Here is a 14596-nt window from a genome sequence, read left to right on the forward strand (position 1 = left end):
ATGTAATTCTTGGAAGCAGTCTAAGAAGAATAATAATAGATGATCATTGCCATGGGCATTTCCAGGCAGTTTCTAAATAACTGTAAGATCTGTACCTCTAAAATGTTCTTGAAAAATATTTGTTTCAGTGACCCATGGAGTGTCTGGCACCAAAAGCCCATCTGAGCACTCCCAGCCCAGTCAGAGATAAACATCCTGCTTTATGATGTCCCCAGTGGCTAGAATAGTTTGTGTCATTTTGTGGTTGCACTGTTATGATCATGTGCTGTAGCTGTTCTCACCACTTCTTGGAGGTCAGCAGTGCACATCAGGTTTCCTAACAGTTTTGTTTCTTTACATGTATGTCCAGTGATTCATTGTCTTTGGATATTTTAGATGGTGAGGTCCTGGCATGTTTCTGGGGCAGATGGGAAGTGCCATCTTTCTACTAAGGAAAACACAGCAGACAAAGAATTATGTGGGCTTGGGGGTTTCCTTTTACATGACTCTAAGAGAAGGTCAAGGAAGTTTGTGTATCAGCTTGGAATTGTGGATTTTGTTGAAATTTAGAGGAACAAAGTTTTCTTCAGTCTTACAATCTTGCTTTATATGAAAAATAAAAATTCAGGAACAGAAACAGAACTTCTGTTGTGCAGTATATCCTTGTTCATTTTGTTAGATGCAGAAAATTTTCAGCCTTGTGATGGCTCAAATTTGGGTTCATTAACTTCTGCTGAAAACCACACTCCTAGCACAGTTGCCTAGATGAAAACACTTCTGTGTGCCCTGGCAGTAAAAGCTGCAAGCAGGAGACATGGATTTCATGGCAATAGTAGTAGCCTGTGTTCTGCAAGATTGGGTATTGTTACTGAGGAACGTCAGGAGTGCTCAATGCATGTCGGAGTGCGTGGACTGGTCTGCAAGTGCACGTTAGTCAAACAGCATTGTTGTTTGAGCATATTGCCTGTTGCGGTCCCTGCATGCCATCTCCTTTCAGTGCAGATTAAAAGCTAGGGTCTTATTTACTCTCCAGTAGAGTGCATGGCTGAGCTGGTGCACACAACAGCTTCTTAGTTTCTCTTTGAGCTTGAACACAGAAGAATAGAGATTCATGGCTCCCCACCCCCTGCCAGAGTAAATTGACCTCTCAGAAGCATCTCTTCACCTAGTGGTGTGAGGATAATGCAGCGCTGTGTACAGAAAGAAAAGAGCAGGCTTTCTGATGGGACAGGGCGCGGGGCTTTTCTTTCGGGGGGCATTCAAGTGTGTTAGGCTAAAACAGAAAACAGGTGAAAGAGGCCTACTCCCTGTCATGTGACTTTGGGCTACGTCTCCCTTGCAGCATAGCTGCTTGATCTTAAACCTTGTAGAGTGAATCTTTCTTGTGTTTCTTACAGATGCTTTTGGTGATAAGGTCTTTCGCACACTACAGAGCTCTTTCTGTGACAGTTCCCAGGGAAGAGGCAAAAATGCTGACCCTAGAGAGGCTTCTGGCGGAGTCCTGTACATGAACCCTCACACTTCTGTCTTTTTTTCATTTTGCACTTAGCTCAGGTTGGCCCTGTAGGTCCTTTGGGCCCCAGATCAGCTCAGTCTCACAAAGCACACATAGCCCACCTTTTGGATAGCAAACACTAACATCTCCTAATCCTTTTATGTACCTAGCCTGAGCAGCTCCTGATTGAGCACATCTTGTGAACAATCTAATATCACATGCCTGTTTGTATTTGTATGCATCTGTTTTACACGTATCTATTCATTTGGTCTGTTCTCTTTTGTGCAATGTTAGCACAGCATTTTTCTTTCACATGCAGACATAACTCATTGCATTCGCAACAATGAGCAAAGGCTCCCTGTGAAGGCCTGTACCTGTGACATAAAAGATACTCTTACCACTCCATCAAATTCCAAAGATTAAGGCCCACCTTAAAGAACTTACTTGAGCAGGTTGACTGATTGAAATGAGACTCAACCATGTGCTACAGTAATTTCCTACATACCAGTCTAAATCACTGCTCTGAGCAAGGGAAACTGAAGATCAATGGGGTATAGTGCATTTGATGGTGTGATGTGCACAGCTATTCACTCATGAAATGAGTGAGACTGTAAGCTCTTAAACTTATTAAGACTGTAGATTGCCCTATAGATTGCTTATCTTTATGTCTTGTCCCTTCTTCCTGAAGGACTTGGATTAAGAAAATATGAGTTCAGAGCCTTGGCAGTGCTTTTCACTGCTGAGGATAGGACTCGGCTCATCCAACATTGCCCACATGAGATGGATGCCTAGTCTGAACTTGCAACATACACTGCCCCTATCCTTATCAATAGAGAGGCACTTCTCTAAAAGTCTAAGTTGTCCTACCTCACTCTCACTTACAAGGGGTGGACCACCCTTTGGAAGCACCCCTTTCGCTGCTGTCTTGGAGGCAGGGGAGGATTGAATCCCCTCTCCCCTTCTTTTGCACATACCTCTCCTCTGTGTTAAAGGTGAGAGAGAGCAACTAGGTCTGCCACCTTATATACCTAATGTTGGCCTTCCAGCGGCTAATTTTACTCAATTACAATGTTTAATTACAGTCATTCCTGTTTCCTGCTGCATCAGGTCTTTTTGCTGATATGAGGAATTCTGAGTTAACTGCACCTGGGGCTGAACCTTTTGCAAGCAACAGACACCAACAGTATTAGGTTAGGTCCACAAAATGGTACATTATCTTTACTGTTTCTGAAGTTAGGCTGAGGACCTGGGGGAAAATCCAGTTAGCAGGTGAGAAAATACAGTACCCAATGGGTGTGCACTGCAGTGTTTGGTTAAAAAGTTTCATTTGAGCTAGATCTGTTTGTGTTCTTAGGCTCCTGGGGAAACTTCATCTTGATAAATGTCTATACTGAAATGATACCATCCAACTGTTATGCCTTAAGCCGGTAATTCATGAGCCCTTTGCTGTTGTGGCATAAGAAACTGGAGTTTTGTGTTCCAATTCATTGAGTGCGTTTGGGAATGAAAAAATAATAAAAACTCTTGGGTTTAGTTCCCTGTTAATCTCATTACCATTGGACTTCCCTTTCTATCTCCTTGCTTTTCCTGGCTACTAGAATAATTTTGGTGGTTTTATTGCCACGTATTTATGAAGAATATTAGCCGAAAACAGTTTTTCTGTAGTTATTTATCAGTTTTAGCACGGCTTACATCTACAGAGGCAAGGGACCACACTAATAAGTCATGTGCTCAAGTCTAATTTTAATTAACATATGCTGTTAAATGAACAAATGTTTTCAAGAAAGCTAGATCTATGAGGGACTGTGCAAGGCCTCTGCTGTCCATCTGCTTCTCAGAAGCCTTGTCTGATGAGGTGTTAGAGTGATGGTGGAAATCAGTCAGCGCACAGATCATATAGTCCTTCAGGAATAACTCCTGCACCCTTTGAGTAGTCATTTATTCACTATGATGCCAAACTATGGGCTGACCAGCCACCACATCTGTCTGAAAATGGAGTGGAGACATAAATCACAAAATTAGGGCAGAGCTAGCTAAATCCTTCCAAAACTTTTGTCAACACGACTGAAGTGGAGCTTATGTCCCTGGTAGCTTATACTGAAGGAATGAAAGGGGTTGATCTAAGTCATTGGCTCTCAGAGCTGTTTTCTGTTCTCTGCAGTTGGATGATTCTTAATCATTTAAAAATTGTTAATGATGTTGACCAACATCTCAGGTAGTGCCTTTATGATGCCAGAGGATGTTAAAATGATGTACACACTGTGGCCAGATTCTGGCCTGGTTTGCACCACCACCAGTTGCAGACTCAGTACTACTCCTGAACAGGTGTCTCCCAGCTTCATCTCTTATTGCCCCAAGAAAGCCACGGGGGCCTGATAATGCAACAGCCTGTGGGACCAGAGTAATTTCAGTCACATTTTAATTTTAGAAAGGAATAATGTGGTAATTGAAGTGACCTTGGGAAAGTTCAATCATTCGTTAGAGATCCTGTGTTTCTGGTGCATGCTGGTGGGAAGTGATATAGCACTGCCTGCCCTGAGTGTGGCACACCTCCTGTGATGAGGAAGGACTTTGTTGTTCTTCCCTCTCTTTCCCTGTGCTCGTTGAGTTCTGATGTCATTTTTCTCTCAACTGCAGGTCACTTCATGGGCAACAACACAGTGATTGATGTTTTGAGGAGAGAAGGGTACGAGATAGAACACACTCCAGCTGGACAAGCCATCAACAAGTAACGCATGCTTTTATCTAGCTGAGCAGCCATTGGGAGGGTGGGTTTATAAGCAGTCATGAAGAGGTAGTGGCAGCTGGAACTATACCTAACACTGAGCTGGGATCCCTCTCTCCTCCCCAGCAGTTTGCTTTTATCTTCTATGAGCTAGTTGGGAAACAGGATTTGATTTGGTTTGGGTTTGGTTTTTTTGTGTTTTGTTTGTGTGATTTTTTGGTTCTTTGGGTTTTTTAATAAGTATTTCCCCCCTGTAAGTTTTTAACTCTTAAACTAACAGCCATAGAGTATGCATGCTTGGTTCATCAGATCTGGATGCTGTCTCATACCACATAGGCTTCCAGGCTCCTCCCTCCTTCCTTTTAAGTGTTTGACTGCCCTGCCTTTTAACAGTCTCCTTCTTTTACACTGCTATTTTTGATTCTTTGTGGTTACTCTCTCTCAGCCTGGAACCTGACTGCCCAGAGTCCACCCATCCTCTTTGCAAGCTGTCCCCATAACTGATTGCTCTCATGTCCCCTGCTCTCTTCAGCAATTTTAAGCCAAAGTGCTTGCTGTTGTGAATCATCTTGCAGCTGTTCTTTGGAATATACCCTTACTGCCTCTTTTTATCTCTCACTGGGTGCCTTTATCCATCTCTATGGTTTCAGTAACTACAGAATGCCAACTAATCTCTTCCTCCACACTGCCGAGAATTACATGTGCTCTTGACTCACCTCTTCCTGGACTTCTTGCCACCAGCTTTGGGTCTGCAATCCTTGTTTCCCTCTTCTCCAGACTCTTGCCAAACATGTGCTCTTACGTCTCTCAGATATCCCCATTCTTCCTTACAGTCACTGCTAAAAGACCACAGTGGAAAAAAGGTTTGATCCCAATTATGGTACAGTTTCCCTTTTGTCCTCTATGCCAGGTATGCTGTCCCTCACTGCTTACACCTCTGTTCCTCCTTCCCCACATTTCTGATATGGGGCTCGCAGGCAGGATGATGACCTTCTGTGCAGGGGGCACAGTGCAGAGTCTTGGTCTGTGCCAGGGGCTCCAAAGATGTGGTGCAAAATAATAACAGATGTTTTTCTCCTATATTGGTTGCTTCACCTTTCTCTTTGCACCACTTTTGCGGCCTTTTTCAGTCCATGAGATTCAAACTCTGGCAGGTCATGTTTTTGCTATGATTCTTGACATGGGCATACATCATTAACTATATGTGCACTGAAATAAGCTGAGCCAAGACTCATCCCCATGAGTACATGAATGCAATCCCTAACCCTGTTGCCACCAATGGGCAGGTAGTCTGACATGGAGAAGCCCCCTGTGCTTCAGCATAGGACTTAATGATCCTGTAAACACTTGAGTCATGCTAGACAATCCAGTGTATCCGTATTTACAGGGATAATAAAAAACATGCCTGCACTGATATTTTTGTGTTGATTTCAACCTCCCCCCCTGCCCTGCAGAACATTCTTAGCTTAAGGATTCCTAAAACCAGCCGTAGCAGCTTCTTAAAGCTTAATGAAAGAGAGCTTAATATGTACTTGAGAATAAACAAAATCTGATACTGCTCTTTAAAGGTGTAGCTGTAAGGAAACCAAGGGCAGACAGCTGTGGAAAGGAGGGCTAGATCTTCACCCATCAGGAAGGTAGGTATCAATGATACTATGGGTAGCTGGACATCCAGTTCTCTGACCACATCATGGGAGTTCATTGTCCAGTCAGTGACTCTTGTGCCTTTGAAAGCCCTCAGTTTGGCACTGGTTGCATCTCAAACCTTTCATTAGGACTACTGGACAGAATGTCTTTCCTGGAGTCTTGATTTTAAAGCTGAGTGAAGAAGCTAAAGAAGATAGCACTTCAGTGTTTTCTTTGAGAAAAGGTGCTACCATTTTTGGATGACTTGGAAACATTTAAAAATATGAAACGAGTTTCAAGAAAAATGTGAGTTCTGAAGGAGAAGAGCATTTGAGGTGAGGGAAAGACCTGTGGCAAGAGTATGTCAGAGTCCTGGGGGTTGGATGGAGGGTTTCACTTGATTGGTATCCTGGGCATATTCTAGGAGCAAATACCAGGGCAGTCTGTGTCAATAAATGCAGTCCAGCCCATGTAAATGTGGAACCATATCCAGCTACTGTCCTAGATAGCAGTGCTGCATGCAGTCCAGTCAGTACCTGTGGACTATTTTACAGGACAAAATTGACAGAGGAAAAGACAAGTGGTTGAACTGAGACAGAGCACTCAAATGGCTGTTTTACTGTTGGATACAGTAGGGGGGGTTAGCTGAGCGGTCCTAAAACAAGAGGATGAGGAAGTCTGCAATTGTCTCCTTTCCCTGCAACATGACATTGTGTAGTAGCAGCACATTCTGCTGCTTCCTGTGTTCTGGCTAAACAGAAAGTCCCTTCTGAGGTATGTGTGTGTAGGAACACAGAAAGACAGGGGATCATTATGCATGTTTTCCTGTAACGAGCAAACTGCTGGGTGCAGTCACACAATTTCACCTGCAGACAGGGCTGCCTGAGGTATCCTGCCCATCTGCAGTGTGAATGGGTGAATGCCCATAGTGGAGTATGGAGGCAGGAGGACTCCTTTGTGGTGTCACCAAAGCAAGGAAGGCACAAGAAGGTGCTCCGACTGTGCGTCAGTGCAAAGGACAGTTTATAAATAGTGCCACAAATTCAGTCAAGCTCCTACTGTTTTATTTTGTGCTTTAACTGTTGTTCCTGATTTTAGAATGGATATGTATATTGCAAAATATTAATCATATAATCACAGCTGTAATTAAGGTGCTTCCCGACTCCTCCCTTAGCTGCTGTGCTGGGAGAGGGAACTGGCCTTGGGAAGAAGGACGTGCTTTTGCATTGTGTGCCTTTTCCTGTGGTTGCTTAGTCAGACCCTGGAAGAATTACCTGCAGAAAGTATTGTGAAAGAGGTTATGTATATGAGTGTCTGTTGTTAACAGTGTTCTGAGGCTGCAGGTATCAGAATAAATGGCTGGCCATGCAGGATGGACATCATCCTGGCTGTGCCTATAGCAGTGCTGAGCTCCAGCATGGTATGGCCGTGAGTTTGGTAGGGTAGGCTGCAGGCAGCAGGGCACACTAATCTACAGGGGAGGGCTGGTGCCCACTCTATGACTTTCACAATTAAGGAACAGATACAGTGAAGAGAAATTGGGGAAAAGGAAACCATAAGCAGAGGACCTTCAGAGAGACAAATCAGGACACTGGAGACAACTGGGGAGGGTCACTCTGTAAGGCAGAGTTAAAGAGTGGTGATGTGAATATGTTGTGGAGGAGAGCCAAAGGGTTGTGACACTTCAGAGATGATAAAGTGAGAGTGTGACAATTACAAGGATTTTGAAAGAGTTTGATAGCCCAAAACCCATTCTGCACCAGTCTGTTACATAAAGTTCACCATGTGATCAGTCTGTGATTTTCCTTGCAGGAAATAAGATCAAATTCTCTTCATTTTCTATCTACTCTCTTGGTCATGTTCCAGTCCACAACTTCACTTCTCCTTCTCCAGGATGGACCCTCTTTATTGTCCATCAAGGAGATGTGCCCACAGTGATGGGCTAGCTTGAAAACTACAGCCACCCTGAAACACATCTCCTCCTGGACCTCCTCCTTTCGATGCCATTGCAAGGCAGAAGGGAGACACACTATAGTTCTGGGAAGGTTTCACTGATTGAAGCCAGGTTTCTGCACAGTGGTCTGTGGTCTTCTGTTACATTCCCAAATTTCAGCCCAAGCCAGGCTCCAATTTTGCCTTGTTATAGAAGACTACTGCATCTCTTCTCTTTATGAAGTAGCCATAAAGATCAGTCAGATATTTTTGTTGTGCTCTGTGTATCCATAGAGCGGATTGAGTTTGTGAGTTTGTCCCAAGATGTTGATGAACAAGTAAAGAGGGGGAATCTCTTTGTTCCAAACAACGAGAAGTATGGGCCAGCAAAGCCATCAGTGGATAGGAGACTGCAGACTGCCTGCCTTGGGGTATAGATGAGGAGATGTTGCTTGCACTAAGGATAATGAAACAGAGCTTAAGTAATCAGGGTGGAGCTGATTGTTTCTTCAGTGTATCACCTTCACACTAACCTGGGTAAGCATAGCCCTTAGAGCTTTTTCTGGGGGTTCCACTGAGTGTTCCTTTGGACTTCCAAGATTTGTCTTGTGAGAGAGTTTGTATGTGCACATAGTCTCACTGCAGTATCTCACTTGCTGGAGCTGCTTTGAAATTCCAGATAATGCTGCCAGCCTAATACATGATCTGTGCAGCTAGAAAGCTGAAGGCCTGACTCCTACTCCCTCATTACTTCCTATAAATGTGTGCAAAACTCACTTCTGTGTCGTGGGAGAGCTGCAGTTGCTTAGCCTCCTCCTATCCATGTGGACTTCCATACTTGTCTGATACAATCCTTTAAAACCATTTCATGCTCCTTGGTGTCCTTATCTGAGTGGCAGGACAGCATTATGTCCTTTTGCAAATCAGTATGAAGATAGTAAATGCTTACACTAGAAGTCAATGCCACAATAGTGAGTTGAGCACTGGTCTCTTATGTGTCAGACACGTCCCCTGACCTGATGTTTTATAAAGGCTATGCATTCACTGCTCTGTACCATCTGGCTTCATGAAAGAGAAAATGAGCTGACAGTGAACTTGGCACTGCCACAGCTAGTCTGCTTCTAGTTCCTGCAGACTAGATGGCCCAAAGGGTTGCTTAATGGTATATTGAGCCATTCCCTTCAAAGACAATAATTTGGAAGATCCATTTCTGCAGCCATGACCACAGCCTGTGGGCCTTATTACTTACCTTCTCCACCAGTGACAGTTGTTGATCTAGGACTGGTTCCTTCAGCTAGTTTGCCTTAGTTATCCTGTCCCTGCCCCTTCCCCCTGCTCCCCAGGTTAGTTGGCGCTGGGCGGGTATTGCTGAAAGGAATAATCCAGTCTGTTCTGCAGTGCATCAGGCTAGAGAAGTATGGTTTGACCTCCTCTTGACTTTGAAAGTGATTCCTTTTTTGTCTCTGTCTAGTCATGCAAAGTTATTCCCAAGAGTTATTCCACTCTGGGCCAGACTGCATTCTTACCTCAGTTTCAGATTACCTCTTTTCCAAAGCTTTTTTCATTAAAGAGAACTATTTTGATCAGAATATTGACTTAAGGAAGGGGGGGCAGGAATGCAAGTCAGAGAAATAAGCGTCCAGCCAATGTGCCAGGGAGAAACACCTCTTTTATGTGTCTTAATAGTATCTGTACCAGGATTCTGCCTCAAAGCCCTTTCAAAAATTTCTGTTTTCCCTCCTTCTTCCAGCAGAAACCCCCCCAAAACCTTGTTAGCCTTTTCATCGTCATCACCGGCACACAGCCTGTATGTTGCATCCCAGGAACTCCCACTGCCATTGCACCCCCGGGAGGAAGAGGAGGAGGAGGAGGAGGAGGAGGAGGAGGAGGAGGAGGAGGAGGAGGAAGAGGAGCTCCTGCCTCACCTGCTGCTCCCTGACAGCGTTGATGTACTGGAGAAGATAGACAGGAAGTACAAAAAGAAGAAGAAGCAGCAGAAGAAGCAAAGACTGCGACAGTTTAACGACCTCTGGGTTCGCCTTGAAGAAAGGTAGCTAATGGCTGGGAAGGGAGGAGGGTTTGTCATGCAAACTGGACTTTAATTTAGACTGATTAATCCAAGTATGCGAGACTTCTGCAGGGGCTAGATATATGCTGAGGGCAGGATCTGACCTTCTCCCTCACTGTGATTCTTGCTGAAACATTTACTCAAGGCTGCTAGTGACAAAATAGCTGCTTCTGCATGGTTAGGTTTGTGGAAAATTAGGCATAACACAAGTGGAAGCCTTGTCTAGACCATTTTGCATTTGGGCTTGAAGGACTGTGAGCATATGGTAGTCCTCTTTATCACAGAAGGCTGGGTCCAGTGGTAGATGGTACAGATCAAAGCCTTGGACCTTTATCCAAGAGCTGCTGTGTATGTGGAAACTGTCATATCTGGCATATGTGCTCCTTGCATTTGGACAGTATTGATACAGTATTTCCAGTCTCTCTATTCTTGCATATGAGCCCCATGGCATTACTGGAGATCTGGAAAGTGGGATGGAAAACTAATGGATGATGGAGTTAATATAAAAAATGGAGTGTGTTGTGGGGCAAGGGTTCACACATACCACCTAGTTTCATCCAGAAGGGCTTACTCACCTACAAGAACTACAGCAGCCTGCGAAGAAAAAAAGCCAACTTCTTCCTCACTAGCTATACTTAGGCTTGTGGCTGAATGTGTACCTTAATGTTTCCCTCCTGTCAGATAACACACAGACCCAAGTCTGCTCTCTTTTGTACTTTGTGTCTCTGTTTGCATCTCTGCCATACTCAGGTTGAAAGCATTTTATTTTTGTGGCACTGTAAATAACTAGACAGGTCAGGATGATGCAGAAAAGCCTGTAGCTCCTGAAATGAAGCCTGTATATTCTTTTTTTTTTCCTCTGAAGAATATTTCTTCCTGCTCCTCAAGGTCCTGAGTATATCAGTGTTCTCCTATGCCTCTCCTATCACATCCCTTGGCCCCAGCTGTACCACTGCTTTCCATTGCTCAGGCTGGCTGCAAGTGGCTGCAGCAGTTGTTGTTCTGTTCCATTCAGCCATTGTCAGACTTTTTAGACCAGAGTCCTTTTCCTCTTTTGTAGAGTAGTTTTGTGCCTTCTCTCTGGTCCTTCTTCCAACCTAAATGTGACTACTTTGGAGAGAAAGGGAGACAAATGCACATGGCGGTTTGCATGCCCCCTGACAGACCTACACACAGTCCAAGATTCATCAGTACAACAAATCCTCATATTGATCACATTTGATTTTGTTTTTTATTGTATCATTTACTTTCTATTAATGCAGTTGATACTAGCTGCTTGTAAATAGTTTTTTGGAGCTTCTGTTGACAGCCCGATTAGTTGAAACCCTAAGGAATGATCTGGGGTCTTTTTGATCTCAAGCTCCCACCCTGCCTACACACTGCCATGTTCAGTTTTCACACGCAGTTGTTCCCATGAATCTCAGGGAAGTCAACGGGTGCCCTGATGTGAGATACGCATACACTTGCAGCATCAGTGCCTTCAGAAGGAGAGGGAAGATGGAAGGATGTGCTACTGTGCCTAAATTGGATGTACATTAGGGCTACATACTGGATTGCAAGTACTGCAAGGCAATAGTGAGGTAAAAGCAAAGCTGATGATGACAGCTTTGGAAACTACTGCATAAATACGGAAGCAGCAAATGCCTCCTTTCCTTTTCTTCTTTTGTAATGTTTCCTTTCTTCCCCTACTAATTAAGTCATCCTTTGTGCTAGAAACTTACCCAGGTGCTAGGTGACAAATTCTTTTTAGAGGTGAGACCTTAGTAGCAGAGAGCTTGAACGTCTGGAGATGAAGCCGTTGCGTGATAGAACTGGGAAAGACAAGTGATGCTTATTGCTGCCTGGGAGACTGCTGCACCCTTACTGCAAAGGGAAAGCCGCGAGTGTCAGAGAGGCAGCTGTCATTCACGCACAGCCCCGGCCCGTGCTCTGGGTTTAGTCTTTGTAAAGCCAGGGGAATCGCCACCCTCTCTGCCCCACCACCCGCGTGTGCAAGCAGCCTGTGCCGCTAAGGGCTGCCCGGGCAGGCGTGGGCTGAGCTGACAGCCCCACCTCGTGGCACAGCCGAGATGTGTCCCCACGGAAATCCAGACCCTCCCGGCTCAAGCTCGCACGTGGGCAGGGCACGTCTCACTGCGAGTCTCAGCCCTTGCTATAAGTGTTCCCCGGGGTGCCCAGGCACAGGTAAAGCTGTCGCGTTTCTTATGCGTGGGCCATTCACAGCTTTCCTCCTGTGAGCCTGGAAATGTGAAAAGCGCAGCTCAAGTGATTTAATACAGTCTTGTAGTGGGCTTGGCAGAATTGCTTTGGTTCGTGCTCCTGTATGCATCAGCTGTCAGCTGTATTTCTTTGATGTGCTGCCAGCTGGCTTCTCTCCAGTTACTGTTCAAACCTTCTGTGGGGGCCTTTTGGGTATGGAAGGGTAAGTGTTTTTAAAAAGGGTACTAATTGCCTTCAATTTCCCAAAGCATTTTTGCTTAATGCAGCTGACCAAAATAAGGCGAGAATGGTGCACAGCAGCTGGGGAGTGGGTGCAGAAGAAATGACTCTCCTTTTGTGTTTGGCAGGTAGACTTGCTTTTAATTTGTCCAGATTTGTCTTCTGGTTCCACACAGCACCATGAAGCCCTGGGGTGTATGTCAGCCTTAAAGCTGTGGGGTCAAGAATGGCTTTCAATCCATTGCTGAAGAGAACAACACCTGTGTAGTATCAGCCCTTCTGACTATTGACCTGCCATGGTGTGGGAGCTCCCCCAGTTGACAGTTGGTGTCAGCAGCCTGGAGCATTCAAATTTCTTTCCTCCATCACCTTGCCATAATGGGAGTTCGGCATCATGTAGGCTCTGACTCAGTTCTTGTGAATCACCACCTTGGAGTCCTCACTGCCACTGGGAGATACTCTGGGATGTGATGATGTTTTCCCAGTGACTCTAGGATGTGTTTCTGGAAGTGGCTCTCTCCTTAAAGCATGTAATGTAAATCTTTTGTAATTCCTGATCTGTGGAAGGGAACATACAGTATTGGAACAAGTTTGGTCCACACTAAGATGCATGTACAGAAGCATGACTGGGGAAGATGGATTCAGCTGAAAGCAGGTACCTCACTCCTGCTGTGCTCAGCAAGTGTCGCTGCAGGGACACTCGTCTGTAACAAAACTTATTTTGTTCTTCTTAACGTATTTTCTGCTTAGCTGAAATGCGCTAGGAATACGGTCACCTTATCCACCTGACTGACTGTGTGGGAGCAATGGGCAGGCTGGCTGGGTAGACCTGAGTACAGGGCAGGTGTTTTGGTGCTGTCTCCACCCTCCTCAATCTCTTCTCTGTTCCTGCTCAAGACTGCTTTGCAGTTCAGTTGGGCAGCGCCCTCGTCCGTGTGGGCTGGTGTAGGAGCTGCCCATACTTGTGAGGAAGGGTCAAGTCAGCGCTTTGCCATTAGGAGACACAGTCCTTTGGTGAGTGTGGAACCAGTATAAGAGACCGTTGCCAGGAGCCCAGAAGACTGACAGTGGGGCACAGAGGCTGACCACCTCCTGGTCTGCGGGCATCAGACAGTTCTGGGCTGGGTCTGGACTGACGTTCTTCTCTTGCCTTGCAGTGCTACTGACCCTCCTCCCCGGATCCGCATCATTAACGGCTACATCACGGTCGAACCCCAGCCCCGGGGCCATGGACGGTCTAGTCACTCTCGTGCAGACACCGGCAGCGCTCACCAGCTTTCACATTCTCTCTTCCTCCCGCTACTGATTTTGACTTTCCATATGATAAGACTGCATTGAAACATAGGGGGAGCCAAGCTGCAGGGCTCTCACCTTAAAAAGCAAAAAAGAAACTTATGTGAAAAAACAAAAATAGAAGACTCTGAGTGGGACACCTGTTCTTTGGGGTGTTCTTAAACTGCCTCCTTTTCCTGAATCTGGATCATTAACACTATTAACTGGTTTGACCTGCCCAATACAGGAGAAGATATTTTAATGAAAGTGTTATTTATCCTTCTCTTGCAGAAGAATGATTTCATGTTGTCCCATAATGCTTTGGGGAGATTATAATGTCGCTATAACATAGCTGTTGTTTAGCTGTATGAGCCCAGCTAAATTACATTTTTTTCACCTTCAGTGGCTTGTAAGAAGATTTACACACCACTAACTTGTTTATTAGAACAGAATATTTTGGTCACATGAGCACAGCTGGGAAAGAGAGGTTGGTATTTTAGGTCTCTACTGGTAATGCTTTTAATTCTTGCTTGTTAGGGCTCCAGATTACATATAAAGGTTAATGACAACACCTTCTACAATAGAATAAAACAGTAAAGACTTGTGAACAGAATGTTTCTGCCGTCTGTTTGGTGCTGTTGTAAGATGGGTACACCTGAACCTCCAAAGGCCAGACATGTCTTGGAAGCAAAAAAAAAATTGCCTGGGGAGCTTCACAATCATACTGTTGGATGCTTCCAAGTTCTCAAAAGGCGATTTGAGAAACTGGGATGCAGGTTTTCTGTCTCTTTTTAAATCATGAATATAATTGTTATTTTATAGCTGGATTCACTTTTGGGGAGAAAGGGCTTTCTTTTCCTTTTCTGCACAGTTAGACTTCATTATAGGAAATCCCTACAAGTTTTCCACTGATTTCAATGGAAATTCTCAGACCTTCCAAATTGTTTTAAGCCCTTCGCTGTCAAAATGGACATGCTGTTGACTGTTGGATGTAAGAAGCTTGGAAGTCATGATGAATGGTTTTCTGTATTTGTATACAGGACATCCTCTTGTGATCATA

General features: G+C 44.8%; 1 protein-coding gene across 3 annotated transcripts in view; it reads left to right on the forward strand.

Moving 5' to 3' along the window:
- TRABD2A (TraB domain containing 2A) overlaps window positions 1-14149 on the forward strand; it is a 79928-nt gene extending 65779 nt beyond the window's left edge. For 2 of the 3 annotated variants that reach the window (XM_069776147.1, XM_069776150.1), the window contains 3 exons: window positions 4112-4202; window positions 9508-9807; window positions 13422-14149. In XM_069776147.1, the coding sequence (XP_069632248.1) occupies window positions 4112-4202; window positions 9508-9807; window positions 13422-13602 (572 nt within the window). In that variant the 3' untranslated portion in view covers window positions 13603-14149. The remainder of the gene's footprint in view (window positions 1-4111; window positions 4203-9507; window positions 9808-13421) is intronic. The other variant, XM_069776148.1, reaches the window with a different exon arrangement.
- The last annotated feature ends 447 nt before the right edge of the window (window positions 14150-14596 follow it).

Source organism: Haliaeetus albicilla, chromosome Z (assembly GCF_947461875.1).
Source record: "Haliaeetus albicilla chromosome Z, bHalAlb1.1, whole genome shotgun sequence".
In the NCBI taxonomy this organism is placed as follows: Eukaryota; Metazoa; Chordata; class Aves; order Accipitriformes; family Accipitridae; genus Haliaeetus; species Haliaeetus albicilla.